Source organism: Rhinopithecus roxellana, chromosome 14, assembly GCF_007565055.1.
Source record: "Rhinopithecus roxellana isolate Shanxi Qingling chromosome 14, ASM756505v1, whole genome shotgun sequence".
In the NCBI taxonomy this organism is placed as follows: domain Eukaryota; kingdom Metazoa; phylum Chordata; class Mammalia; order Primates; family Cercopithecidae; genus Rhinopithecus; species Rhinopithecus roxellana.
This window is the reverse complement of record NC_044562.1, coordinates 134,736,078-134,763,121: the sequence shown is the minus strand read 5'-3', so window position 1 is coordinate 134,763,121 and position 27,044 is coordinate 134,736,078. Positions and strand designations below refer to the sequence as shown.

General features: G+C 43.0%; 1 protein-coding gene across 1 annotated transcript in view; it reads right to left on the bottom strand.

Annotated features, from left to right (window-relative positions):
• CFAP221 (cilia and flagella associated protein 221) overlaps positions 1 to 27,044 on the bottom strand; it is a 131,175-nt gene that overhangs the window by 36,185 nt on the left and 67,946 nt on the right. The window contains exons 9-16 of the mRNA XM_030916565.1: positions 24,314 to 24,434; positions 24,119 to 24,230; positions 23,818 to 23,926; positions 20,331 to 20,418; positions 17,183 to 17,272; positions 13,356 to 13,454; positions 2,885 to 2,990; positions 811 to 944 (exon numbers count right to left, since the gene is read on the bottom strand). Coding sequence (XP_030772425.1) covers positions 811 to 944; positions 2,885 to 2,990; positions 13,356 to 13,454; positions 17,183 to 17,272; positions 20,331 to 20,418; positions 23,818 to 23,926; positions 24,119 to 24,230; positions 24,314 to 24,434 — 859 coding nt within the window. The remainder of the gene's footprint in view (positions 1 to 810; positions 945 to 2,884; positions 2,991 to 13,355; positions 13,455 to 17,182; positions 17,273 to 20,330; positions 20,419 to 23,817; positions 23,927 to 24,118; positions 24,231 to 24,313; positions 24,435 to 27,044) is intronic.

The window sequence follows — 27,044 nt, the reverse complement described above, 5'->3', positions numbered from 1 at the left end:
TATACATATGTAACAAACCTGCACATTGTGCACATGTACCCTAGAACTTAAAGTATAATAAAAAAAGAAAGAAAAAGAAAGAAAAATGGTAAACCTATCATGTAGATTTGTTGAAGATTAAATGAGGTGATATACCGGAAGGACTTAAGACACTGCCTGACGTATAGTAAATACAACATAAGGGTTAACTCTTACTTTTTCAATAAGGCACCATTGTGCCCATAAGGGAAGAAGGATGAGCCATTACACTTCCTGCTACCCCAAGAGAGAAAGATACACACACACACACACACATGCACACCCCAGAGAGAGAGAGAGAAAAAGAGAGAGAAGTGGATTGTGAGTCTGATGGGTTAGATTGTCAGTTTCTGGGACCACATTCCCTTCTTATGAGGTCAGGCCCAGACTTGAGGGCTGCCCTTCCCTGACTTCTACCATTTGCCCAGGCAGCAGAAGGGCCCAGCTGAGCAGAGCCTGCCTCCCTGGGCCAGGTGGGGCCCTCTGGGTTCCTCTCTCTGCCCTTCTGCACTCAGGCCCAGTTCCAGGGCAGTTGGGCAGGGTCAGTGCTCATGCTGCATTTCAGGCTGGGAAGGACCAGCCCAGGTTACCAGGGAGCTCTGTGCAGGTGTATCAGGAGCAAGGCAGCTAGCAGGAGATGATCCCTGGTTTTCCACTGGTAATACTCTCCTGGTCTTCCTTTGGAGCCTCTGGGAGGAAGTGAAGGGACTGAGATGGAAGGGCTTGCCTTGTATCTGCCCAACACGATCATGATCATGTCCAGTCCCCGCCACCAAGTCTGACAGCACTTACCAACTCGTTAGAGTCCTGGGGCGAGCTGCAGTCTGGGAAAGCAAAGGGCAGGACCTCATTGGGCGACACAGAGAACCGGCTGGTATAATCATCCTGACTGATCCGCCTCAGGAAGAATTTGAAGAAATTCGCCTCTATGGGTGAAAAAAACAGCACTTTTAGGGGGTACTAAAGGTATTTTCATGGGAAATCACCACATATATTTGCATATTTTCCATATACCAATTAGTGGGTGTGTGCGTGTTTATATATATATATATTTCCACTTTTAGTGTCCCATTGGTTCCTTACCTCAACCTCCTTTCCGGTTAAAAAGTTTATCTTTATTTCCAGAAAATTATAATTCACAATTAAAATATCTGATGAATTAAGGAAAGAAAAAGATTAAAGAAGTAAATGAAGACATTTTCTATACACCACCATAGAATTCACAAGTAAATTTTACAATTTTTCAGAAGAGTTTCTTTATTAATAAACTTCAACACCAGAGATAAAAATAATATAGGAGGAAGAAAGAGAATCATTAAAATGTTATACAATGTTTTGAAAAACAAAATACACATTTGGGTCTCAGTGGAGTGGCAGATGGGAGTGTGGTTGTGCCTAGGGAGGACGGGGAAGCCTGAGCCAGGCTCAGAGGCTCAGGCAGGGAAGGGAGGAAGAGTCTGGAAAGATCCGGGCCTGATTGTGGGCTGGCATACAAACTGTGGCTTGGGAATATATGTCTTGGGAGAAGATGGTGATATGGTGTTAGGGCTCCCAGAAGCTACCGAGAGTTGGCCTCCAACAGTCCCAGCCAAGCTGGGCATCAGAGGATTGGAATTTCTTTCTTTTTTTGTTTTTTTAAAGACAGGGTGTTGCTCTATCACCTGGGCTTGAGTGCAGTGGTGCGATCGCAGCTTACTATAACCTTGAGCTCCTGGGCTTAGCTTATCCTCCCACCTCAGTTTCCTGAGTAGCTGGGACTACAGGCATATGCCACTAGTCCTGAATAATTTTTAATTATCCAGGGGTCTCAGTATGTTGCCCAGGCTTGTCTTGAACTCCTGGGCTCAAGTGATCCTCCCACCTTGGACTCTCAAAGAGTTGGGATTACAGGCATGAGCTACAGTGGCCACGGTGGCCAGGATGGAAATTTCCTTAACTTAAGGAAAGACAATACAAGATTAAAGGGCTTAATGTGCAAATGGCAGGTTGAGAAAATACCAAATTCAGCCAGTCAATCAGCAAGTATAAATGATGACTACTCTAGTCTCTGGAGACAAGAGGAAGCAGAGGGCACAAAACAGGAGGTCGAGCCACAGCCAAACTTCACAGACATTACAACTTGGTTTGGGATTGGGTGACCTTGTTCATTACCAAGTGGGTAGGAATTTCAGCCAAACCTGGCATGGAGATCCACTTTATATCATGAGATAGGCTGAATAATGGCACTTAGAGGTGTCCACATCCCATTCCCAGGGGCCTGTGAATGTGTTATCTTCCATGGTAAAAGGCATTCTGCAGATGGGGCTGTGTGATGGGGGATTATTCTGCACTAGACAGGTAGGCCTTATGTAATCAGAGTATGCATAGGAAGGAAACGGGGGAGTCAGACTCACACAGGGAGATGTGAGGACAGAAGCAAGAGGTTAGGGTCATGTGGGGAAGGGGCCATGAGCCAAGGAATACAGGTGGACTCCAGGAGCTGGAAAAGGCAAGCACTTGCAAGCCCCCGGGGGGACTGCAGCCCTATCAACACCTTGGTTTTAGACTTCTGACCTCCAGAATTGTGAGATGATAAATTTGCCTTGTTTTAAGCCATTAAGTTTAAAAGGCTTAATGTGTAAGTGCTGGGTTGAGAAAATACCAGATACAGCCAGTCAATCAGCAAGTATAAATGATGATGACCCTAGTCTCTGGTAACAAGAGGAAGCAGAGGGCACAAGCAATTTGTTATAGCAGGGATAGGAAACTAATATGTGTGACTGGTGAAAATTTTTTATTTGCATAGGGCTAACTTCATTCCAAGGAAAGTTCACGCTCAGAGGCATGATCAGTCTTGGCATCTCTGTGCTTTGCAGCCATACTTCACCTTGTGCCATCGATTGTTTTGCTTGGCCGATCTTTCTCAGTACACTCTCTTTGTCCATTTCACGAACAGCACTCAGCATATTGAATAATCGTCCCTGAATCATGACCTGAAATTGGAGTGGATCATGATTTCAAATTATTAATCAACACATGCTCATTTTGGCATTCAACCTAATTCACTTTCCCCAATCACACTAAGAGCTGAGACTGCCATTGTAAGTCAGAGTTCACAGGGAGTGAGTGTGGCATGTTACTCTCCCTAGACTGCAGTCACAGAGACTTCAAAGTCTGGGCAATACTGAATTGCCTGAATACAAAAAAGACCAAGTTGTCATCTGGCCTTATCTCACTCAATTTATGAGCCTTGATTTTCTCATATTTCCAGTGTGGAAAGAATGGCTAGTTCTTTGTTGTTTCTTCTGGATATATCTGAATAGTAATGCTACCACTGTGCTATTTTCAGAGTTGAAAGACAAATGGCACAGGTGATTCTGCACCAATAGCACTGTGGGTTACAGGCAACGGTAACTGCATACCAATGGGCTTTGCCTTCAGAGCAGATGCTACTGCAGGTGAGTGGTACCTGAGCCCAGAGCTGTGGTTGAGGGGATTGTTCATTCTATAATTTACATCACTTTCCATTCTGTAAGCAGTTCTTTTTGTTGTTGTTGTTGTTTTTAAATATATACTGTAAGTTCTGGGATACATGTGCAGAACATGCAGGTTTGTTACATAAATATACACGGCCATGGTAGTTTGCTACATCCATCAACCCACTATCTATACTAGGTATTTCTCCTAATGATATCCCGCCCCTAGTCCCCCACCCTCCAACAGGTCCTGGTGTGTGATGTTCCCCCTCCCTGTGTCCATGTGTTCTCATTGTTCAACTCCCACTTATGAGGGAAAACATGTGGTGTTCGGTTTTCTGTTCTTGTGATAGTTTGCTGAGAATGATGATTTCCAGCTTCATCCATGTCCCTGCAAAGGACATGAACTCATCCTTTTTTATGACTGCATAGTATTCCATAGGGTATATGTGCCACATTTTCTTTATCTAGTCTGTCACTGATGGACATTTGGGGTTGGTTCCAGGTCATTGCTATTGTGAACAGTGCTTCAGTAAATTTACATGTGAATGTGTCTGTATAGTAGAATGATTTATAATCCTTTGGGTATATACCCAGTAATGGGATTGCTGAGTCAAATGGTATTTCTGGTTCTAGATCCTTGAGGAATTGCCACACTGTTTTCCACAATGGTTGAACTAATTTACACTCCCACCAGCAGTGTAAAAGCATTCCTATTTCTCCACATCCTCTCCAGCATCTGTTGTTTCCTGACTTTTTAGTGACCACCATTCTAACTGGCATGAGATGGTATCTCACTGTGGTTTTGATTTGCATTTCCCTAATGACCAGTGATGATGAGCTGTTTTTCATGTTTGTTGGCCACATAAATGTCGTCTTTTGAGAAGTGTCCCTTCATATATTTCACCCATTTTTTGATGGGGTTGTTTGTTTTGTTCTTATAAATTTGTTTGCGTTCCTTGTGGATTCTAGATATTAACCTTTTGTCAGATAGATAGATTGCAAAAATCTTCTCCCATTCTGTAGGTTGTCTGTTCACTCCGATGATAGTTTCTTTTGCTGTGCAGAAGCTCTTTAGTTTAATTAGATCCCATTTGTCAATTTTGTCTTTTGTTGCCATTGCTTTTGGTGTTTTAGTCATGAAGTCTTTGCCCATGCCTAGGTCCTGAATGGTACTGCCTAGGTTTTCTTCTAGGGTTTTTGTGGTTCTAGGTCTTACGTTTAAGTCTTTAATCCATCTTGAATTAATTTTTGTATAAGGTGTTAAGGAAGGGGTCCAGTTTCAGTTTTCTGCATATGGCTAGCCAGTTTTCCCAACACCATTTATTAAACAGAGAATCCTTTCCCCATTGCTTGTTTTTGTCAGGTTTGTCAAAGATCAGATGGTGGTAGATCTGTGGCATAATTTCTGAGGCCTCTGTTCTGTTCCATTGGTTTATATATGTGTTTTGGTACCAGTATCATGCTATTTTGGTTACTGTAGCCTTGTAGTATAGTTTGAAGTCAGGTAGCGTGATGCCTCCAGCTTTGTTCTTTTTGCTTAGGATTGTCTTGGCAATGTGGGGTGTTTTTTGGTTCCATATGAAATTTAAAGTAGTTTTTTTCTAATTCTGGGAAGAAAGTCAATGGTAGCTTGATGGGAATAACACTGAATCTATAAATTACTTTGGGCAGTATGGCTATTTTCACAATATTGACTTTTCCTATCCATGAGCATGGAATGTTCTTCCATTTGTTTGTGTCCTCTGATTTCACTGAGCAGTGGTTTGTAGTTCTCCTTGAAGAGGTCCTTTACATCCCTTGTAAGTTGGATTCCTAGGTATTTGATTCTCTTTGAAGCAATTGTGAATGGGAGTTCATTCCTGATTTGGCTCTCTGTTTGTCTGTTACTGGTGTATAGAAATGCTTGTGATTTTTGCACATTGATTTTGTATCCTGAGACTTCGCTGAAGTTGCTTATCAGATTAAGGAGATTTGGGGCTGAGACAATGGGGTTTTCTGAATATAAAATCATGTCATCTGCAAACACGGACAATTTGACTTCTTCTTTTCCTAACTGAATATCCTTTATTTCTTTCTCTTGCCTGATTGCCCTCTCCAGAACTTCCAACACTATGTTGAATAGGAGTGGTGAGAGAGGGCATCCCTGTCTTCTGCCAGTTTTCAAAGGAAATGCTTCCAGTTTTTGCCCATTCAGTATGATATTGGCTGTGGGTTTGTGTTGGGAGCAAGTCCCCCAAAATCTGGCCATAAACTGGCCCCAAAACTGGCCATAAACAAAATCTCTGCAGCACTGTGACATGTTCCTAATGGCCCTAACACCCAAGCTTGAAGGTTGTGGGTTTACAGGAATGAGGGCAAGGAACACCTGGCCTGCCCAGGGTGGAAAACTGCTTAAAGGCATTCTTAGGCCACAAACACTAGCATGAGAGATTTATGCCTTAAGGGCATGTTCCTGCTGCAGTTAACTAGCCCAACCTATTCCTTTAATTTGGCCCATCCCTTCATTTCCCATAAGGGATACTTTTAGTTAATTTAATATCTATAGAGACAATGCTAATGACTGGTTTGCTGTTAATAAATATGTGGGTAAATCTCTGTTCAGGACTCTCAGCTCTGAAGGCTGTGAGACCACTGATTTCCCACTTCACACCTCTATATTTCTGTATGTGTGTCTTTAATTCCTCTAGTGCCGCTGGGTTAGAGTCTCCCTGACTGAGCTGGTCTTGGCAGGTTTGTCATATATAGCTCTTATTATTTTGAGATATGTTCCATCAATACCGAATTTATTGAGAGTTTTTAGCATGAAGGGGTGTTGAATTTTATCAAAGGCCCTTTCTGCATCTATTAAGATAATCATGTATTTTTTGTCATTGGTTCTGTTTATGTGATGGATTATGTGTATTGACTTGTGTATGTTGAACCAGCCTTGCATCCCAGGGATGAAGCTGACTTGATTGTGATGGATAACCTTTTTGATGTGCTCCTGGATTCGGCTTGCCAGTATTTTATTGAGAATTTTTGCATCAATATTCATTAGGGATATTGGCCTGAAATTTTCTTTTTTTGTTGTGTCTCTGTCAGGTTTTGGGTATCAGGATGATGCTGGCCTCACAAAATGAGTCAGGGAGGACTCCTTCTTTTTCTATGATTTGGAATAGCTTCAGAAGGAATGGTACCAGCTCCTCTGTGTAACTCTGGCAGAGTGTGGCTGTGAATCTGTCTGGTCCTGGGCTTTTTTTTGGTTGGTAGGCTATTACTGTCTCGATTTCAGAACTTGTTATTGGTCTATTCAGGGATTCGGTTTCTTCCAGATTTAGTCCTGGGAGGGTGTATGTGTCCAGGAATTTATCCATTTCTTCTAGATTTTCTAGTTTATTTGAATAGGATTGTTTATAGTATTTTCTGATGTAGTTTGTATTTCTGTGGGATCAGTGGTAATATCCCCTTTATTATTTTTTATTGTGTCTATTTGATTCTTCTCTCTTTTCTTCTTTATTACTTTGGCTAGCAGTCTACCTATTTTATTAACCTTTTCAAAAAACCAGCTCCTGGATTCATTGATTTTTTGAAGGGTTTTTTTGTGTCTCTATCTCCTTCCGTTCTGCTCTGATCTTAGTTATTTATTTGTCTTCTGCTAGCTTCTCTAGTTCTTTTAATTGTGATGTTAGGGTGTCAATTTCAGTTTTTTCCTGCTTTCTCCTGTGGTCATTTAGTGCTATAAATTCCCCTCTAAACACCACTTCAGTTGTGTCCCAGAGATTTTGGTATGTTGTGTCTTTGTTCTCTTTGGTTTCAAATAACTTATTTATTTCTGCCTTAATTTCGTTATTTACCTAGTAGTCATTCAGGAGCAGATTGTTCGGTTTCCATGTAGTTGTGCGGTTTTGAGTGAGTTTCTTAATCTTGAGTTCTAATTTGATTGCACTGTGGTCTGAGAGACTATCATGGGTTCCATTCTTTTGCATTTGCTGAGGAGTGTTTTATTCCCAATTATGTGGCCAATTTTAGAATAAGTGTGATGTAGTGCTGAGAAGAATGTGTATTCTGTTGATTTGGGGTGGAGAGTTCTGTAGATGTTTATTAGGTCCACTTGGTCCAGAGCTGAGGTCAAGTCCTGAATATCCTTATTTTCTGTCATTGATCTTTCTAATATTGAAAGTGGGGCGTTAAAGTCTCCCATTATTATTGTGTGGGAGTCTGAGTCACTCTGTAGGTCTCTGAGAATATGAATCTGGGTGCTCCTGTATTGGGTGCATATATATTTAAGACAGTTAACTCTTCTTGTTGTGTTGATTGCTTTACCATGCCCTTCTTTGTCTTTTTTGATCTTTGTTGGTTTAAAGTCTGTTTTATCAGAGCCTAGGATTGTAACCCCTGCTTTTTTTTTTGACAGAGTTTCACTCTTCTTGCCCAGGCTGGAGTGTGATGGCATGATCTCGGCTCACCACAATCTCTGCCTCCTGGGTTCAAGCGATTTTCTTGCCTCAGCCTCCTGAGTAGCTGGGATTACAGGCATGCACAAGCACACTCAGCTAAGTTTTGAATTTTTAATACAGACGGGGTTTCTTCATGTTGGTCAGGCTGGTCTCGAACTCTCCACCTCAGGTAATCCACCTGCCTTGACCTCCCAGTGTGCTGGCATTACAGGCATGAACCACCGTGCCACCACGCCCAGCCAACCCCTGCTTTTTTTTTTTTTTTAACTTTCCATTTGCTTGGTAAATATTCCTCCATCCCTTTATTTTGAGCCTATGTGTGTCACTGCATGTGAGATGGGTCTCCTGAATACAGCACACTGATGGATCTTGACTCTCTATCCAATTTGCCAGTCTGTATCTTTTGATTGGGGCACTTATCCCATTTAGATTTAAGGTTAATACTGTTATGTGTGAATTGGATCTTGTCATTATGATGCTAGCTGGTTGTTTTGCCCATTAATTGATGCAGTTTCTTCATAGTGTTGATGGTCTTTACAATGTGGTATGTTTTTGCAGTGGCTGTTACCAGTTTTTCCTTTCCAAATTTAGTGCTTCCTTCAGGAGCTCTTGTAAGGCAGGCCTGGTGGTGACAAAATCTCTAAGCATTTGCTTATCTGTAAAGAATTTTATTTCTCCTTCACTTATGAAGCTTAGTTTGGCTGGATATGAAATTCTGGGTTGAAAATGCTTTTCTTTAAGAATGTTGAATATTGGCCCCCACTCTCTTCTGTCTTGTAGGGTTTCTGCCAAGAGATCCTCTGTTAGTCTGATGGGCTTCCCTTTGTGGGTAACCCAACCTTTCTCTCTGGCTGCCCTTAACATTTTTTCCTTCATTTCAACCTTGGTGAATCTGATGATTATGAGTCTTGGGGTTGCTTTTCTCGAGGAGTATCTTTGTGGTGTTCTCTGTATTTCCTGAATTTGAATACTGGCCTGTCTTGCTAGGTTGGGGAAGTTCTCCTGGATAATATCCTGAAAAGTGTTTTCCAATTTGGTTCCATTCTCCCTGTCACTTTCAGGTACACCAATCAAACATAGGTTTGGTCTTTTCCTATAGTCTCACATTTCTTGGGGGCTTTGTGCATTCCTTTTCATTCTTTTTTCTGTAATCTTGTCTTCACGCGTTATTTTATTAAGTTGATCTTCAATCTCTGATATCCTTTCTTCTGTTTGATTGATTCAGCTCTTGATGCTTGTGTGTCCTTCACGAAGTTCTCGTGCCGTGTTTTTCAGCTCTATCAGGTTATTTATGTTCTTTTCTAAACCGGTTATTCTAATTAGCAATTCCTCTAACCTTTTCTCAAGGTTCTTAAGCTTTCTTTCATTGAGTTGGTGCATGCTCCTTTAGCTTGGAAGAGTTTGTTATTACCCACCTGCTAGGCCTAATTCTGTCAATTTGTCAAACTCATTCTCCACCCTGTTTTATTCCCTTGCTGTCGAGGATTTGTGATCCTTTGGAGAAGAGGCATTCTGGTTTTTGGAATTTTCAGCCTTGTTGCACTGGTTTTTCCTCATCTTTGTGGATTTATCTATCTTTGGTCTTGGATGCTGGTGACCTTTGGATGGGGTTATTGTTTGGACGTCCTTTATGTTGATGTTGATGCTATTCCTTTCTGTACATTAGTTTCCCTTCTAACAGTCAGGTCCCTCTGCTGCAGGTCTGCTGGAGTTTGCTTGAGGTCCACTCCAGACCCTGTTTGCCTGGGTATCACCAGAAGAGGCTGCAGAACAGCAAAGATTGCTGCCTGTTCCTTCCTCTGGAAGCTTCATCCCAGAGAGGCACCTGCCAAATGCCAGCTGGAGCTCTCCCATATGAGGTGTCTGTCAACCCCTGCTGGGAGGTGTCTCCCAGTCAGGAGGCACAGGGGTCAGGGACCCACTTGAGGAGGCAGTCTGTCCCTTAGTAGAGCTTGAGCACTGTGCTGGGAGATTCGCTGCTCTCTTCAGAGTCAGCAAGCAGGAATATTTAAGGCCACTGAAGCTGCACCAAAGCCACCCCTTTCCCCAGGTGCTCCATCCCAGGGAAATGGGAGTTTTATCTATAAGCCCCTGACTGGGGCTGCTGCCTTTCTTTCAAAGATGCCCTGCCCAGAGAGGAGGAATCTAGAGAGGTAGTCTGGCTACTGTGGTTTTGCCGAGCTACAGTGGGCTCCGCCTGTTTTGAACTTCCTGGCGCCTTTGTTTACACTGTGAGGGGAAAACCGCCTACTGAAGCCTCAGTAATGGCAGAGGCCCCTCCCCCCACCAAACTTGAGCATCCCAGGTCGACTTCAGACTGCTGTGCTGGCAGCGAGAATTTCAAGTCAATGGATCTTAGCTTGCTGGGCTCCATGGGGGTGGGATTCACTGAGCTAGACCACTTGGCTCCCTGGCTTCAGCCCTGTTTCCCAGAGAGTGAATGGTTCTGTCTCACTGGCATTCTAGGCGCCACTGGGGTATGAAAAAAAACTCCTGCAGCTGGATCGGTGTCTGCCCAAACGGCACCCAGTTTTGTGCTTGAAACCCAGGGCTCTGGTGGTACAGGCACCCAAGAGAATCTCCTGGTCTGTGGGTTGCGAAGATCATGGGAAAAGTGCAGTATCTGGACTGGAGTGCACCATTCCTCATGGCACAGTCCCTCACGCCTTCCCTTGGCTAGAGGAAGGAGTTCCCCAACCCCTTGCATTTCCTGGGTGAGGTGATGCCCCACCCTGCTTTGGCTTGCCCTCCATGGGCTGCACCCACTGTCTAAACAGTCCCAATGAGATGGGCCGGGTACCTCAGTTGGAAATGCAGAAATCACCTGTCTTCTGCATTGGTCTCACTGGGAACTGCAGATAGGAGCTGTTCCTATTTGGCCATATTGCCAGCCCAAATGGTTCTTTTATTTAACACATATTATAAAGTGGTTACTCAGTGCCCTGTCCTGTGCAAGGCACTGGAGATACAGTGAGGAGCAAATAAATGTACTGCCCACAAGGAGCTGATATTCCAAGTGTGTGTAGGAGGTGAAGTGGGATGACAATAAACACTAAGAGAAAAAAACAAGATAAATACCCTGGAGAAAATAAGAAGGTAATGTCTGAGGCCATGACTGGAGGGGCTGGAGGTGGGATGCCTGCCCACTTATGCAAGGATAATGAGGGAAGGCCTCTGCAGAGGTGAGATTTGATGCAAGGCTTGAATGGTGAGAGGACAGCAATGGAAAGATGTTGGCAAGAGAGTTCTGAGAGAGGAGACAGCCAGTGTAGAGGTCCCGGTGCTGAAACAAAGGAGACATGTTTAAAGGACAGAGAAATCCACTGTGACCTGGCAGCCTTGATACAAATTGTGTATTTTATTTCAACTGTTATAGAACATCTTTGGAGGGTTTCAGCAGGGGAGAGACACTGTCATCTTTTAGCTTTGCGAACACAACTCTGGCTGCCATGTGGCACTGGATGTAGGGAACCTGTGGCCATGGTCCAGGTGAGAGATGCTGGGAGCCCGGTCTGAGGCTGTAGTTGAGGAAATTAGGCAAGGCATCAGGCTGGGGACACACTGGCACATAGAACTGACGGGGTTTGCTGTGGCATTTGAGGAACAGGCTGAGCCATCACTCAGAACAAAGCCCGTCATTGCTGATACCGTTTTTCAGGCTGGAGAGCTTGATGCAGAAGGACCAAGGTGGTCCCATTAGCAACACGCCAGCCTGGCCAGTCTCTTGCAGTTGTTTTCCTATTGTTAATGGCTGTGCTTTCTTCCCTGGGAGCACAGCTTTGTTCTGCCTCTTCTTACCACTGTGTTCCCTGCCCTGAGCATGTTGTGGTGGCCTCTGCTTGCACATATGAAGAGACCACCCAGGGAAAGCCTCACCAGGGACACAGGCTCTTGGGCCTTGGAGGCTGGTGAATAGGTCTCCAAGGCAGTGAGCTCTGCCTCCCTCTACCTAGACTGTCACCAGTCCAAGCTGAGAAGACTGCCTGAAAGACAAGCTGTAACAAACATTTGAAGTCCCTTATACATATTCATTCATTTGATCCTCACAACAGCCCTTTGAGACAGGTCTCATTATTCTCCTCAGTGTTCAGGTGAGGAAACTAAGGCACAGTGGTTATATAACTTGTCCAGGATCAGAAGGTACAAGGAAGCAGCACCAGGAGTTAGTGCAGGCAGTCTGCTCCATAGCCTGGGCTTTATCCACCGCTCTCCCTGGCTTCAAGTGTGGCCCCTGCCCACCAGGTAAGCCACACACAAGTGACAGAGATGAGAGATTTACAGCAGCACAAGAAGCACACAGCACTGAGGAGACCCCTAAATATTAAAGTGCATAAGGACAGCCTCTTTTAGGAAAAGTGGACTCAGGCTGGCCCAAAGGACAGGTGCAGTCCCATGGAGCACAGCTAGGGAGGCACTACAGTCAGAACTGAGAGCAGATTCACAGGGTGGTAGCAGGGAATGAGTACCATGTGTGTGGCAGACCAGACGGGACAATGAGAGGACAGCGGCTGCTAGAGGGGTGTGGCTGTGGGCAGACCAGGGTCACATGACACCCTTTACTAGCATGTGAGGCTCAGAAGTCTTTGTTTTATCCTGATAACAGGAAGCCACTGGAGGACCAGCATGAAGGTGAGGAAGCCACAGAAGGGAAATGAAACCTCTGAAAGGCACATATTAAGCCTGGATGCTAGAGGCACGATCCCTCAGACATTCTCAATTGTTCTCCCTAGAAGTAACTGATCAATATCCCACTGTTACTCATAATAGCCAAAAGGTGAGAAAAACTGAAACTTCCATCAACTGATGAATGGATAAAGAAAATGTGGTCTATTCATACAATGGAATATTAGTCAGCCATAGAAAGAAAGAAGTATTGATACATGCTAAAATATGTACAAGCCTAGGAAATAAGTTATATGAAAGAAGCAGTTCCCAAAAGCCATGTATTGAATGTTTAAAGTTATGGATACGGTAATTATCTTGATTGGATCCTTATACAATGTATACATGCATTGAAACATTACACTGTGTCCCATACATATGTACAACTATTAGTGTCAATTATAAATATGTAAGTTGATTTTTTAAAAGGCCGCACATTGTATGATTTCATTTATATGAAATGTCCAGAAAAGGCAAATCCGTAGAGACAGAAAGTAGATTACTGGTTGCCAGGGGCTGTGGGGAGGAGGGAGTGAAGAGTGACTGAAAATGGGCACAAAGTTTCCTTTTGAGGTGATAAAAATGTTCTAAAATTAGATAGGGGTGATGGCTGCCCAGCTCTATAAATATACTAAAAATGACTAACTTGTACATTTTACAAGGGTGAATTTTACGGTATGTAAATTGTATCTCAATAAAGATGTTATCAAACCACGATTGCTTGATTTCCTTATGCTGATGAGTAAACAAATCAACATTTCCAGCTGGTGCTGAGACTTACCTTGCGTGCTACTTGTTGAAACCGTTTTTGTGCCCTGGACCTGCTGAGCCAAGTGTTATTAATGAGTGGATCAAAAGTAGGATGAAATTCCTTGATTTTCTGTGAATATAAAATATAGGCACATCTTACATTTAACTTTTAACTCCTGTCATAAACATTTAATAGAAACATTTTAGAGTTTGATCCCAAATCAAGTTGTTATTTGTTGTATTGCTTAGTGAGCATTTATTTATTAAGCACTTTTAGTGTACACAGCATCATAAGGAACACTTCTGGAGTTGGGGGCCAGAAGTGGAAGACAAGATTAGCGTTTTAAGAAACTTACAGTCTAGTTAGGAACGCTCAAGCAAACACACGTGACTTTGAGGAAGAATAAAGTCACCAAACCCATGTGGTGGTGCTGACAGTGCATCCAGAATTGAAAGGCGTGGGCTGTGAGATCCCCTGGCTGGGAAGAAGGACTACTTTACCCAGCCCTGCATGCCCAGCACTGACACACGTATCATCCCACATGTGCCTGCATGTCCCAGGCACCAGTGTATCTAAGTTAGTAAATGAATAGGGAGGAAAGAGTGCCTGAGGGTATAGTGAGGCTGGCCAGAGCCTGAGGCACTGTAGGTTCTTGAATAAGGAAATGATATAAAAAGAGACATCAGAAGGGAATCAGTCTTACTTTGGCATATGCCATGAGCTGCAGAGGAGAGGGAAGATGATCAGTTATATAGACATAAAAGCCTATTGGATTAGTCATGGGGGACACCCAAAGGTTGGACTCTGGTAGGGCCCATGGAAGAGCTACTGGCAAGACTTTGCGGCCAGAATAAATCTAGTGAGGAGGAGGACAGGGAGAAATGAGGTAAAAATAATTCAGATATGGCAAAACCAGCAAAGAAAAGTGAGAATGATGGAGGTGGGAGATTAGAATTTTATCCTTGTTAAAATTAGAAGTTAGACTTTTAACCAGTGATATGGTTTGGCTGTGTCCCCACCCAAATCTCATCTTGAATTGTAGTTCTCATAATCCCCATGTGTTGTGGGAGGGACCAGGTAGAGATAATTGAATCACGGGGGCAGTTTTCCCCTTCCTGTTCTCATGATAGTGAGTTAGTTCTCAAGAGATCTGATGGTTTTTGTAAGGAGCTTCTCCCTTTGTTTGGTTCTCATTCTTCTCACTCCTGCAGCCATGTGAAGGATGTGTTTGTGTCCCCTTCTGCTATGATTGTAAGTTTCCTGAGGCCTCCCCAGCCAGGTGGAACTGTGAGTCAATTAAATCTCTTTCCTTTACAATTTACCCAACCTCAGGTATTTCTTCAGAGCAGAGTGAAAACGAATTAACACAGTAAATTGGTACCAGGAGTGGGGTGCTACCATAAAGATACTCAAAAATGTGGAAGGAACTTTGGAACCGGGTAACAAGCAAAGATTGAAACAGTTTGTAGGGCTCAGAAGAAGAAGGAAAATGTGAGAAAATTTGGAACTTCCTAGAGACTTGTTGAATGGCTTTGACTAAAATGCTGATAGTAATATGGACAATGAAGTCCAGGCTGAGGTGGTCTCAGGTGGAGATGAGGAACTCGTTGGGAACTGGAATGAAGATGACTCTTGCTTTGTTTTAGCAAAGAGACTGGGGGCATTTTGCCCCTGCCCTAGAGATCCGTGGAACTTTGAACTTGAGAGAGATGATTTAGGGTATCTGGCAGAAGTAATTTCTCAAGAGCAAAGTGTTCAAGATGTGACTTGGGTGCTGTCAAAAGCATTCAGTTTTACGTATTCACAAAGATATGGTTTGGAATTGAACTTATGCTTAAAAGGGAAGCAGAGCATAAAAGTTTGGAAAATTTGCAGCCTGATGATGTAATAGAAAAGAAAAACCCATTTTCTGAGAAGAAATTCAAGCCAGCTGCAGAAATTTACATAAGTAACGAGGTGCCAAGTGTTAATCACTAAGACAGTGGGGAAAATATCTCCAGGACATGTCAGAGGTCTTCATGGCAGCCCCTCTCATCACAGGTCTGGAGACTAGCAGGGAAAAATGGTTTAGTAGGCTGGGCCTGGGGCCTTGCTGCTTTGTGCAGTCTTGGGACTCAGTGCCCTGTGTCCCAGTCATAGCTAAAAGGGGCCAAGGTATAGCTCAGGCCATGGCTGCAGAGGGTGAAAGCCTCAAGCCTTGGCAGCTTCCACATGGTGTTGAGCCTGTGGGTGCACAGAAGTCCAGAAATGAGGTTTGGGAAACTCTGCCTGGATTTCAGAGGATGTATGGAAACACCTGTATGTGCAGGCAGAAGTTTGTTGCACGAGTGGAGCCCTCATGGAGAATCTCTGCTAGCGCAGTACAAACGGAAATGTGGGGTTGGAGCCCCCACACGGAGTGCCCAGCAGGGCACTGCCTAGTGGAGCTGTGAGAAGAGGGCTGCCATCCTCCAGACCCCAGAATGCTAGATCCACCGACAGCCTGCACTGTGCACCTGGAAAAGCCACAGACACTCAATGCCAGCCTGTGAAAGCAGCTGGGAGGTAGGCTGTACCCTGCAAAGCCACAGGAGCAAAGCAGTCCAATGCTATGGGAGCCCATCTCTTGCATCAGCATGATGTGGATGTGAGACATGGAGTCAAAGGAGATCATTTTGGATCTTTAAGGTTTAATGACTGCCCTATTGAATTTCTGAATTGCATGGGGCCTGTAGCCCCTTTGTTTTGGCCAATTTCTCCCATTTGGAACGGGTATATTTACTCAATGCCTGTACTCCCATTGTATCTAGGAAGTAACTAACTTGCTTTTGATTTTACAGGCTCATAGGTGGAAGGGACTTGCCTTGTCTCAGATGGGACTTTGGACTGAGACTTTTGAGTTAATGCTGGAATAAGTGAAGACTTTGGGGGACCGTTGGAAGGGCATGATTGTGTTTTAAATTGTGAGGACATGAGATTTGGGAGGGGCCAGGGGCAGAATGATATGGTTTGGCTGTGTCCCCACCTAAATCTGATCTTGAATTGTAGTTCCCATAATCTCCACGTCATAGGAGGGACCAGGTGGAGATAACTGAACCATGGGGGCAGTTTCCCCCATCCTGTTCTCATGTTAGTGACTTAGTTTTCACAGGATCTGATGGTTTTATAAGGCGCTTCCCCTTTGGCTTGGTTTTCATTCTTCTCATTCCTGCCACCATGAAAAGAAGGAAGTGTTTGCTTCGTCTTCTGCCATGATTGTAAGTTTCCTAGGCCTCTCAAGCCATTCAGAACTGTGAGTCAGTTAAACCTTTTTCCTTTATAAATTACCAAGCCTTGGGTATTTCTTCATAGCAGTGTGAAAATGAACTAATATTACAAGACAGAGATAATCGGGTGGCTGGGGCCACAGTACTCATTTTACATTTGAGAACAGTAAGGCACCACAGCCAAGAGACTTGCCAAGGTCCCAAATCTGTCATAGAGTTGTAATTAGAACTCTGGCTTCTGACTTCTGATTCTGTATCCTTTCTACCAAGGGAAGGGGGATAATGAACAGAGGCCCAGGGATCCACCTTGACGACCTGCGGACAGGGGTTTAGAGAATGAAGGAAAACAAAAAAGGAGACCCAAAACAAGAAAGTAGAGGGATGAAAAGGAGTGGCCAAAGTATGTAATGCTGTTCATTTCAAGAGAAACATGAATTACAAGTTTTGATGCTTTACTTGCAAAAATATGGGAACATTCTGAAAATTTATGCAAATTAAAAAGTATTAAATATCTCTTGGTAAAGGATTTCTATAAAATCATTTAGCATTTAAAAAAATAAGCATTTAAAGAGCTGCCAATAATCAGATTCTAGATAAAGGAAAGTTACTCACCTCTTCTTGGTTGCGAACAACCCGTTTTTGGCTAACTTCTGTTTTAAGTCGCTGAAATTCCTCATCCAAAATAGGATCTCCTCTATCTAGCTGGGTTTTTAATCATCAAAATAATTTAAGTTGAATATAAATGCACAAAACTTTGTCTTTAAAACTTGTAGAAACCCATTAAGCAATTGACCAAATCCACCCATGACGTTCCCATTAGAAGTAGTGAAACACAAGTAGACAAAAAAGATCAGTATGACTACACTGTTTAAACATAGGGAGCTCTGATCGAAGCACAGACTTGATACCTTCTTTTTTTGTTTGTTTGACAGAGTCTCACTCGGTCACCCAGGCTAGGCTGGAGTGCAGTGGCGTAGTCTCGGTCCACTGCAGGCTCTGCCTCCCGGGTTCATGCCATTCTCCTGCCTCAGCCTCCCGAGTAGATACCTTCTTTTCATAACTAACAGATAGTGTCTTTGGAAATTATTTCCAAGACATTTAACATTCATAGAAAGAATTTTAGGAAACTGTAACTATGGGAGTATACAAATTTCATTAAAAAGACATTTAACGTCCCAGTAAAGTTTTAAGCTCAAGTTGATTATCCCGGCGTCAGGTTTTAAGGAAGTCATGTGGGGATTCCTCCCTTCTCCTGGGTGGTGGAAGCTGACAGGTCTTCCTGGGCTTGAAAGTGACCTGCGGTTCCCCGGCAGTGAGTGATCGCAGGCTGCTCTCCTTCCCTTACCTGCCTGCTTCCCTGGTGGCATCTGGGCCCTTTTTCTTATTCCCAGGAGCCAACAGTGCCTCCTGGGGTAGGCTGGCTGGGCTGGGGTCAGTGTCTCTATGTGTCTGCCCAGGTGGGAAAGGGGACTGCGTACTCCGCAGATGGTGTTAGTTTTTGCCTATCTGTGTGTTCTATTAATTGTTTGTTGGGTAACTTCAAAAACCAGCTTGGCTCTTAAGTACACTGTTTATAAAAATTTTAAAGGATTTATTTGGAATAAATCTATTCTGATCATCACATTAACACCCTATTCAGAAATAAGAGAGGCATGCTGTTGTCACCAGGGTGGTGAGCTGCCCAGCTCTGATTGGCACATATTGGGAAGTTGAGTTTGAGACTGAGCACATTAAGTTCAAAGTATAGATTTCATGGGGAGATCCAGATCCCCACCAGCATTAACAGTAAAATAAAATAGGCAATTTAAAGAAGGGACTGGCAAATAGATCATTAGCTAGAATAATGACAAGGGAGATTTATTATATCTTTACTAAGACACTGCTGATTTGATGATGATGAGTAAAAGCTCATCATCCTTGAGGGCTGTGCCATTCCACTCTGAGGCCAGCTCCTTCCTTCCCCCACCATTTCTCCTCTTGGTTTCCACCATGTGCCTGGGGCCTCCAGGAGTTCCATGCCACTGGGTCACCTGCCAGGACTCAGCTCTCAGATGAAATCCCCTGGACACACAGAATGGGGTCCCCGAGACGCTTGATCTCCCATAGTCCAGGGTGTCTGGGCTGCCTGCTCATCCTCCTTGCCCCAGGAGCCATGCTAAGGATGGGACTGCTCCTTGGCTGACACTGCCCGCAGCCACAGCCTCAATGCCCACAGTGACTGATCTGGGCATGTCTGTGCCCACTTCACCTTTAAAAAGGTTAGAAAACAGCATTCCACTGTGGGGTTGGCAGAAAATACTTGACGTTTTTTGTTTTTAAGAGAGCATGCAAAGAATCTGAACACGTGGAACTAAATTTAAATGCACATCTAGTATGTGATTTTTCTAAATGCAAAGATTTACCAATGTAATGATTTTATATTCTTTTGTTTGTCTTATGAAAATGAAGAAAAATAAGACAAATTTGTTTAAATATCTAGTTGGACTCCAAATCTAGAAAGAAAAGTATATTCTCTATGTGAAACATATTCATATCTGACAAGAAATGTTTTTCCCCAATCCCTTCCAGCCACTGCTGCCAAGTCAGTCTACCTGAACCTCGCATTCCCTGGCTCAAAAATCTGTGTTATGGGTTGAATTGTGTCCCTTCGAAATTCCTATGTTGAAGCCTTAACCCCCAGAACTCAGCATGTGATGGTATTTAGAAATGGAGTCTTTAAAGAAGTGACCACATTAAAATGGGGCTGTTAGAGTGGGTCTTAATCCAGTATGACTGCTGTCCTTATATGAGAGGAGATTAGCACACAGACACAGAGGAAGACCACATGAAGGTATGAGGAGAAGGTGGCCACCGATAAGCCAAGGAGAGAGATCTGGAACGGATCCTTCACTCATGGCTCTCAGAAGGAATCAAACGTGCTGAGAACTTGATTTTGGACTTCCAACCTCCAGAACTATGAGAAAATAAATTTTTGTTGTTTTCAGCCACCCAGTTAGTGGTACTTTGTTATGGCAACCTGAGCCAATTCATATAATATGTGATCATTCTGCAAGTCCTACCAATTAAATTCAGACACAGAGCCCCAGCTGACTCCTGTCCCCTCTGGCCCATGTGTATCTTGTGTTTTAGCCACTATGGACTTGTCCTCAGTATTCTCTGCAGCTGCTGTGTAGGTAACAACCATCTTGAAAGCATGGTGAGGCCATGGGTACTGCACAGTCCCCAGTTCCCATCCCTGAACCTACAGGTGCTACCTTGGAACCTCAGGTGTGGTCCCCTCAGCCCAGTTTCCCTCTTCTGCTCGGCCCCTTTGAGGGTCTCTGACTTGGGACTATCATTTGCATCTGTCTCTGATGTGGGTCCTGGTTACCAACTTTGGGTCTCTTTTGTCTTCACGCTCTGCAGATCATGGGACAGGGGACCCCAACTCAAAACTCCCGCTCGAATTTGAGTCATTTCCTCCATGTGAATGCCTTTGTCCTCTTTACTACTTTTCAAAAAATTATACAAGGTCTTCCAGGAAGCAACCCAATCAGATGAGTGTTCTCTCCTCTCTGGCTTCTGCATCCCCACAATACTTACTATAGGTCTCTGGTGACACTTACAGCCAGTCTTGATTTATGGTTGACAATTTACTTGTCATCAGCCTTTCCCACTCCCAACTTAACTGTGGGTTTTCCTCCACCTGGCACCTTGCAGATAGTAGGAATTTAAAAACATCTAGTGAAATAAATGATAGCAAATTAGCAGTAACTCTGACCTTATATTTGGCGCATGCTCTTTGCCACTCCTCAGTAAGCTCTTTTTTAAGTTTAAAAGACATAGGATCTTTACCAAGGTGCACCTGCCTGGGGAGAAAAAAAAAAAAAAAAAAAAAAAAAACAATGGTGTCCAGAACCCATCAGAATACCAGAGTCAACTTTAGGATGGAATATTTCACTATATTCCAAAACTGAAAAGGAACGCTGAGATGCTGGAGGAGACACATGGGATAGAGAAGTTATAGCGGCTTCAGCAGCATAACTAAGATGAATAATGTGTTCTACAAAGTGAAGCTTATCTTAAATATTTATGAGTAACAACATCTGGATGCTCAACCTTCTAAATCATTAGGGAAATATAAATCAAAGCCACAACAATACACCCCTTTACACCCACTGGGATGGCTATGATGATGATGATAATAATGGAAAATAACAGGTACTGCTGAGCAAGTGGAGAAACCATAACCCTCATATGTTGCTGGTGGGAATGTAAAATGGTTCAGCCACCATGGAAAACAGTTTGGTGGCACCCCAAAAAGTTAAACCTAGAGTTACCATATGACCCAGCAATTCCACTCCTAGGTATGTACCTAAGAGAACCGAAAAGATATGGTCACATAGAAAAGTGCAAATAAATGTTCATAGCAGCATTATTCATAAAACTCAAAAAGTGGAAACTACTGAAATGTCCAGTAACTGATGAATGAATAAGCAAAATGTTGCATATCCATTCAATGAGACATGATCCAGCCATAAAAAGGAATGCAGTACTAACACACGCTATGATGTGGATGAATCTTAAAAACATGTTAAGTGGAAGAAGCCAGTCACAAAAGACCATGTATTATGTGATTCCCTTTATATGAAATGTCCAGAGTGGGCAAATCCATAGAGACTGAAAGTAGACTGTGGTTGCCAGCGGCTTCAGGGAGAGGGGAGTGGGGAGTGGGGAGTGGGGAATGACTGATAATGGGTATGAGGTTTCTTTTTCTAGTGATGCCTATGTTCTGGAATCCGGTAGTGCTGATGGTCATGCAGCATTGTGGATTTACTAAAAACCTAGGCACAATAAACTTTAAACTGATTAAAATGATGAATTTTATCACAATTTAAAGAAACTAATATGCAATGTATTCATCACAAAACCTAGCACGTCTTAAATAAATAATATTTATGATTTTAAAGTGGAGGTAGAGAGATGTTCTAGAGAACTGTTTTAGGTTAGAGGAGACTAAAGGGACATGAAAGCTAAATACAAATGGTATGATCTTTGACTGGACCCTGGATACCTCTCCCCAAAAACAAAACAAAAACAAACCAGGTATAGGCCGGGTGTGGTGGCTCACACTTGTAATCCCAGCACTTTGGAGGCCAGGGCTGGTGGAGCACTTGAGGGCAGCAGTTCAAGACCAGCCTGGGCAACATGGCAAAACCCTGTCTCTATTTTATTTATATAAAATTTAAAATAAAATATTTTTTTTTTTTTTTTGAGACGGAGTCTCGCTCTGTCACCCAGGCTGGAGTGCTGTGGCCGGATCTCAGCTCACTGCAGGCTCCGCCTCCCGGGTTTACGCCATTCTCCTGCCTCAGCCTCCGGAGTAGCTGGGACTACAGGCGCCCGCCACCTCGCCCGGCTAGTTTTTTGTAGTTTTTAGTAGAGACGGGGTTTCACCGTGTTAGCCAGGATGGTCTCGATCTCCTGACCTCGTGATCCGCCTGTCTCAGCCTCCCAAAGTGCTGGGATTACAGGCTTGAGCCACCGCACCCGGCCCAAAATAAATATTTTTTAAAAGACTAGGTATAAAGAACATTTTGGGACAACTGGCTAAATTTGCCTATAGACTGATTATTTGATAATATTATTGTATCAGTGTGAAATCTCTTGGAATTGATTACAATAATGTTGAAGAATGTCTTTGTTCTTAGGAGCTACATGCTGAGGTATTTTGGGGTGAAGCTTCCTGATGTCTGCAATTTATTTGCAAATGGCTCGGGGGAAAAGGTGCATGCAGATATGTGTGTGCGTGCATGTGGAGTGAGGGGAGTGTATGTGTCCTAGTGTGAACAATTAGTGAATCGAGGTCAAGTATATGTGGGTTTAAGATCTTTCAACATAAAAAGTTGGGAAAAATATTAAAGGAACAACACAGCATTCGGAATGGGATCTGGGATGTGACTTCAGGTCTGATACAGAGACGCATAGAAAGAACAAAAACCCCAGTATTGACAGTGGTCACTGGTCACTGCTGAGTGGTGGCATCACCGTGATTTTTTTTCCTTCTCTATATGTAAAAAAACATGTTTTCAGGTTTCCTACAATGATGACCTACCTGTTTTTCATAATAGGGAAAAGGTGTTTATAAACATAAAATTTTCAGTTCCTTGGAGTACTTCCCATTAACTGAGGTAGGACCGTAACTATAGACGTAAGCTGAGGCAGAAGGGATTTCTGTTGGAAACAAAGGCCATTTCCCCAGAGACAGGGGAATAGCCCAGTGGGCACCTTCAGAGGGCTTCAGGTGAGGTCATGTTCTCATGTGTCAGGAAGGGTGGAGGCTGGGTCATGGAGTAGGCAGCCTCTCAATGACACTCTCCAAGAGTCTCTTTTTTAGCCCAGTTTACTTTAGGTCAGGCATAGTGGCTCAGACCTGTAATCTCAGCACTTTGGGAGGTCAAGCAGGAGGATACTTGAGCCCAGGGGATCGGGTCTCACCTGGGCAACATAGTGAGACCCTATCTCTAAAAAAAAAAAAACAAAAAAAATTAACTGGGCGTGGTGGTGTGCACCTGTGCTCCTAGCTACTTGGGAGGCTGAAGTGGGGGGTTCACTTTAGGCTGGGAGGCTGTGGGTGCAACCAGCCATGATGTGACACTGCACTCCAGCCAGGGTGACAGAGTGACACCCTTTCTCAAAAAGAAAAAAAGAGTTTACTTTTCAGCTAAATCTGTACACGTGCATATGCTTGGTCTGATCTGGTTTAAAAAAAATCGTGAAAAAGTTTCTAATTTGGGCACAGAAGCACAAGAATTCTCACATCTCAGTTTTAAAACCTCCATTAGGAACCCCCCAGAGCCTCACGCCACTGGGCTACCCTGAAGGCATCTGGGACACACAGCCCAAGGCACAGGGGCTCCTGGTTGAGGTAGAGGATGACGGGAGTGTGATTTGGGGTGCCCAAGGCACCCAGATCTGTCCTGGGCTGAGGGGGGGCCAGCAGAGTGGCCAGCAGGAGCAGGGAGCATCTCCCACAATTCACTCTGGTCCTGCCACTGGTCACATTTAGGAAACAGCGTGGTTTGGTCACATGTATTTATTCCTACTAGAAACTTCCTACTGAAGTGGAAGGACCACTGGCAGAGAAACAATCATTAAATTCTCCAAAGTACCTAAAATGTTATTACATTCTACTGTCTCTCATTTATAAAAGATCATCTAAAAACAACTGTACAGTCACTTGATACAAATAATTGCTCAATATTTACCACTTAAGATGATTTTCCATCTCATCGTGAATGTCCTGTCTGACTTTCTGTTCAAAGAGTGCCTCCTTCATCTGTCTCGTTTTTGAAATTTCAGTGCCCTGGTCCAAAACTGAAGGCAGGAGCAGACAATGTTTATACCAGTAATCAGATTAAAGTCATGTGCAGAGAGAAAAACACATTTCTAATGGCGAGGCATAACAGCAATCTAACCGAATTTTGTTTTTCATAGGTAATCAGTATGACAAGCAGTAACTCCTTCATATTCGCTCAGAGGCTGCTTTATGGCCAATCAACTGGTTACCTTCTCTTAATTCTTTAATCTTCAATTTTCCTGGTTCTTGGTTTAAAACAGTTGCCACAGCAAATGGATTCGATAAATCTACTGGAAATCTGAGGTTCTGGTACTCAATTTCCTAAGAGACCAAATCAATAGGGAAATCAGTTACTCTGCCACTCTGTCACCCTTTCATCACACTGAGGACAAGGCCCACCATACCTTCACTTTCTGAGGCTTCAGTTTCGCTGGTGGTCGGTGAAAATTTATATGCATCATTGCTTTTTCTGGAGGAACGTTTACTTTCTTAGAAAGAGTATTGAACCTTTCAAACTCTTCTAATCTATAGGTTTAAACAAAAGTTAAATTAGTAAATAAGCCATTAACTCAAGGTTCCTAATTTTGTATGTTCCTTCTGATAACACCACAACTTGAAGTCCCTTATTATATCTAAACTGAAAATAAACATGTGCCTCTACAGTGGTCTACTAAAATAAATGTGATGTCAGTGTATTAGAGTATAATCAGAGATATCAAAAGAGCCCACCAATGGTTGTTTTGCCTTACATTCTTTTTTTTTTTTTGGAGACAGAGTCTCACTCTGTCATCAGGCTGGAGTACAGTGGCACGATCACGGCTCTCTGCAACCTCTCCCTCCCGAGTTCAAGTGATTCTCCTGCCTCAGCCTCCCGAGTACCTGGGACTATAGGCGTGCACCACCACGCCCAGCTAATTTTTGTATTTTTAGTAGAGACGGGGTTTCACCATGTTGGCCAGGATGGTCTCCATCTCTTGACCTTGTGATCTGCCCGCCTCTGCCTCCCAAAGTGCTGGGGTTGCATTGCCTTACATTCTTAAAGAACATACTGACTGAAAACGTGACATGCTGAAAAATGCTCTCAAGGTCTAGCATAATCCATTTCTAGCCTGTTGGTTTTCAACAGCTAGATTTATTACATTAAAAAAAAAAACTTACCTTGATTTATCTTCCTAGTAAAAGAATGATTATGCAATTGTTTGTAGCAAGATATTTCAAAAAAAGATTCAGATTAATGTTTGGGTTCTTTTCTGTAATTAGAAACTGACTTTGGACATGGGTAGTTAGAGATAGTGCAGCTAATAGCCTGCAGAAACTATTCGGGTTATCTATTATGAGATGCAGTAGAACTGTGTTCTATTCAGAAATGCTACCTATGAAGCATTTCTTTTTTCTTTTTTTAGAAATTATTTTTATCTTAATAGTTATATTTTCCTGCAACACAAGGCAAGGTTATGATTTTGAAAATAACCATTTTTAAATTTATTTGTTCAGTACCAATTTGGCATAATAGTTTAGGCATCCATGTGTGGACAATTGTTTTATAGGATAAACACTTGTCTTCTGTGACTGTACAAAAATAAGATAAAAATAGGTGAACATTCACTCACTCTGACAGTTAATATGTATTTGCTGAGCACCCATTGAACAGGCCTGGTTGCACTGTATGGAACTTATGTTAGCAACCTCAAATTTAACGTCTCTCATGTAAGAGCATGCACAACCCAGGGCATGGGAGAACCTGTCCCTTGGTGAGACTCACACCCACCAACATGCTCTGATGTGCAGGGTGAGGTGCTTATCCAGGTAGCGAACTGAGGTTCAGCATCCTCATCTCAGTGGAGCCTTGACACCACTTCTGCTGTTAAATACTGGGGAGCAACTAAACCTGGGGATGTTAAAAAGCAGCCTCCTAAACAATATCCTCAACGTTGATGATGGAAACGAAGAGGTCAAAGAAAATGATAAATCAGTTACATGTGGAATTTGGCAGTGCCAAATTTAGACATGAGTAAGTCTATCACACATCTATAATGAAGTGAAGAACGCAATCTATGAAAATTTCAGAGAACACTACAGCCAGTATTTTTTACTGTTCAGAAATTACAGCCAGTTTTTTTCCCATGTCAAGAGGATACTAAATAAGATACTAACATAGTAATTTAGAAATAGTGTGCGTCTGCATTTGTATGGTGCTTCTGTCATACTGTGCTGTTGTGCATGTAAAAACACAGCTATGGAAGGAAATACAAATAAAAATCGCACTTATATGATGTCTTTAAGAAAGTCATTTGAGTATTGTAGCACCTGATGTGAAGTGGCAAACACCATTTTGCTCACCTGGTTATTTGCCACCAGAAAAATCAGCAGTTTTAAAATCTGTGTTTAGTTCTACTTGTTTGTTGCCTGAGTGATTTTATTTCAATGACGGTTATTTGCAGGATTTGGGTTCAGCAGGCCACACTAATATCCTATAGTTGACTTAGGCTGTTTCGAATTTTTAGGAAGAAAATCATGATATAAATATCTAAGATATCATGGAGTGAGTTCATATTTTGGTATAAGGTTGCTACTCTACTTGTAATATGCTTAATGATGTTAATATGTGATGTGTATCCATGTGCAAAGAAGAGGAAAAGCAAGATATTTCCCCATCATTTTCAAAATAATTGTCAGAATCTTCTAAGATTAGTATTTATACTGTGACAACTTTTTTTTTTTTGAGACAATGTCTCGCTCTGGCGCACAGGCTGGAGTGCAGTGGCGTGATCTCAGCTCACTGCAATCTCTGCCTCCCGGGTTCCAGCAATTCTCCTGCTTCAGCCTCCCAAGTAGCTGGGATTACAGACACGTCGTCACGCCCAGGTAATTTTTGCATTTTTAGTAGAGACAGGGTTTCACCATGTTGGCCAGGCTGGTCTTGAAAGCCTGACCTCAGGTGATCCGCCTGCCTCAGCTTCCCAAAGTGCTGGGATTACAGGCGCGAGTCACCACGCCCAGCAACTTTTAATTTTTATAAAAATCATGGGTATAAGAAAAAATCATGATGTTAACCAGAGGTACTGAGATGTAAAAGTACAAGCTCATATTCAAAGGGAAATGGAAGTTCGGAAAGGATTTGTTATGAAGTACAAC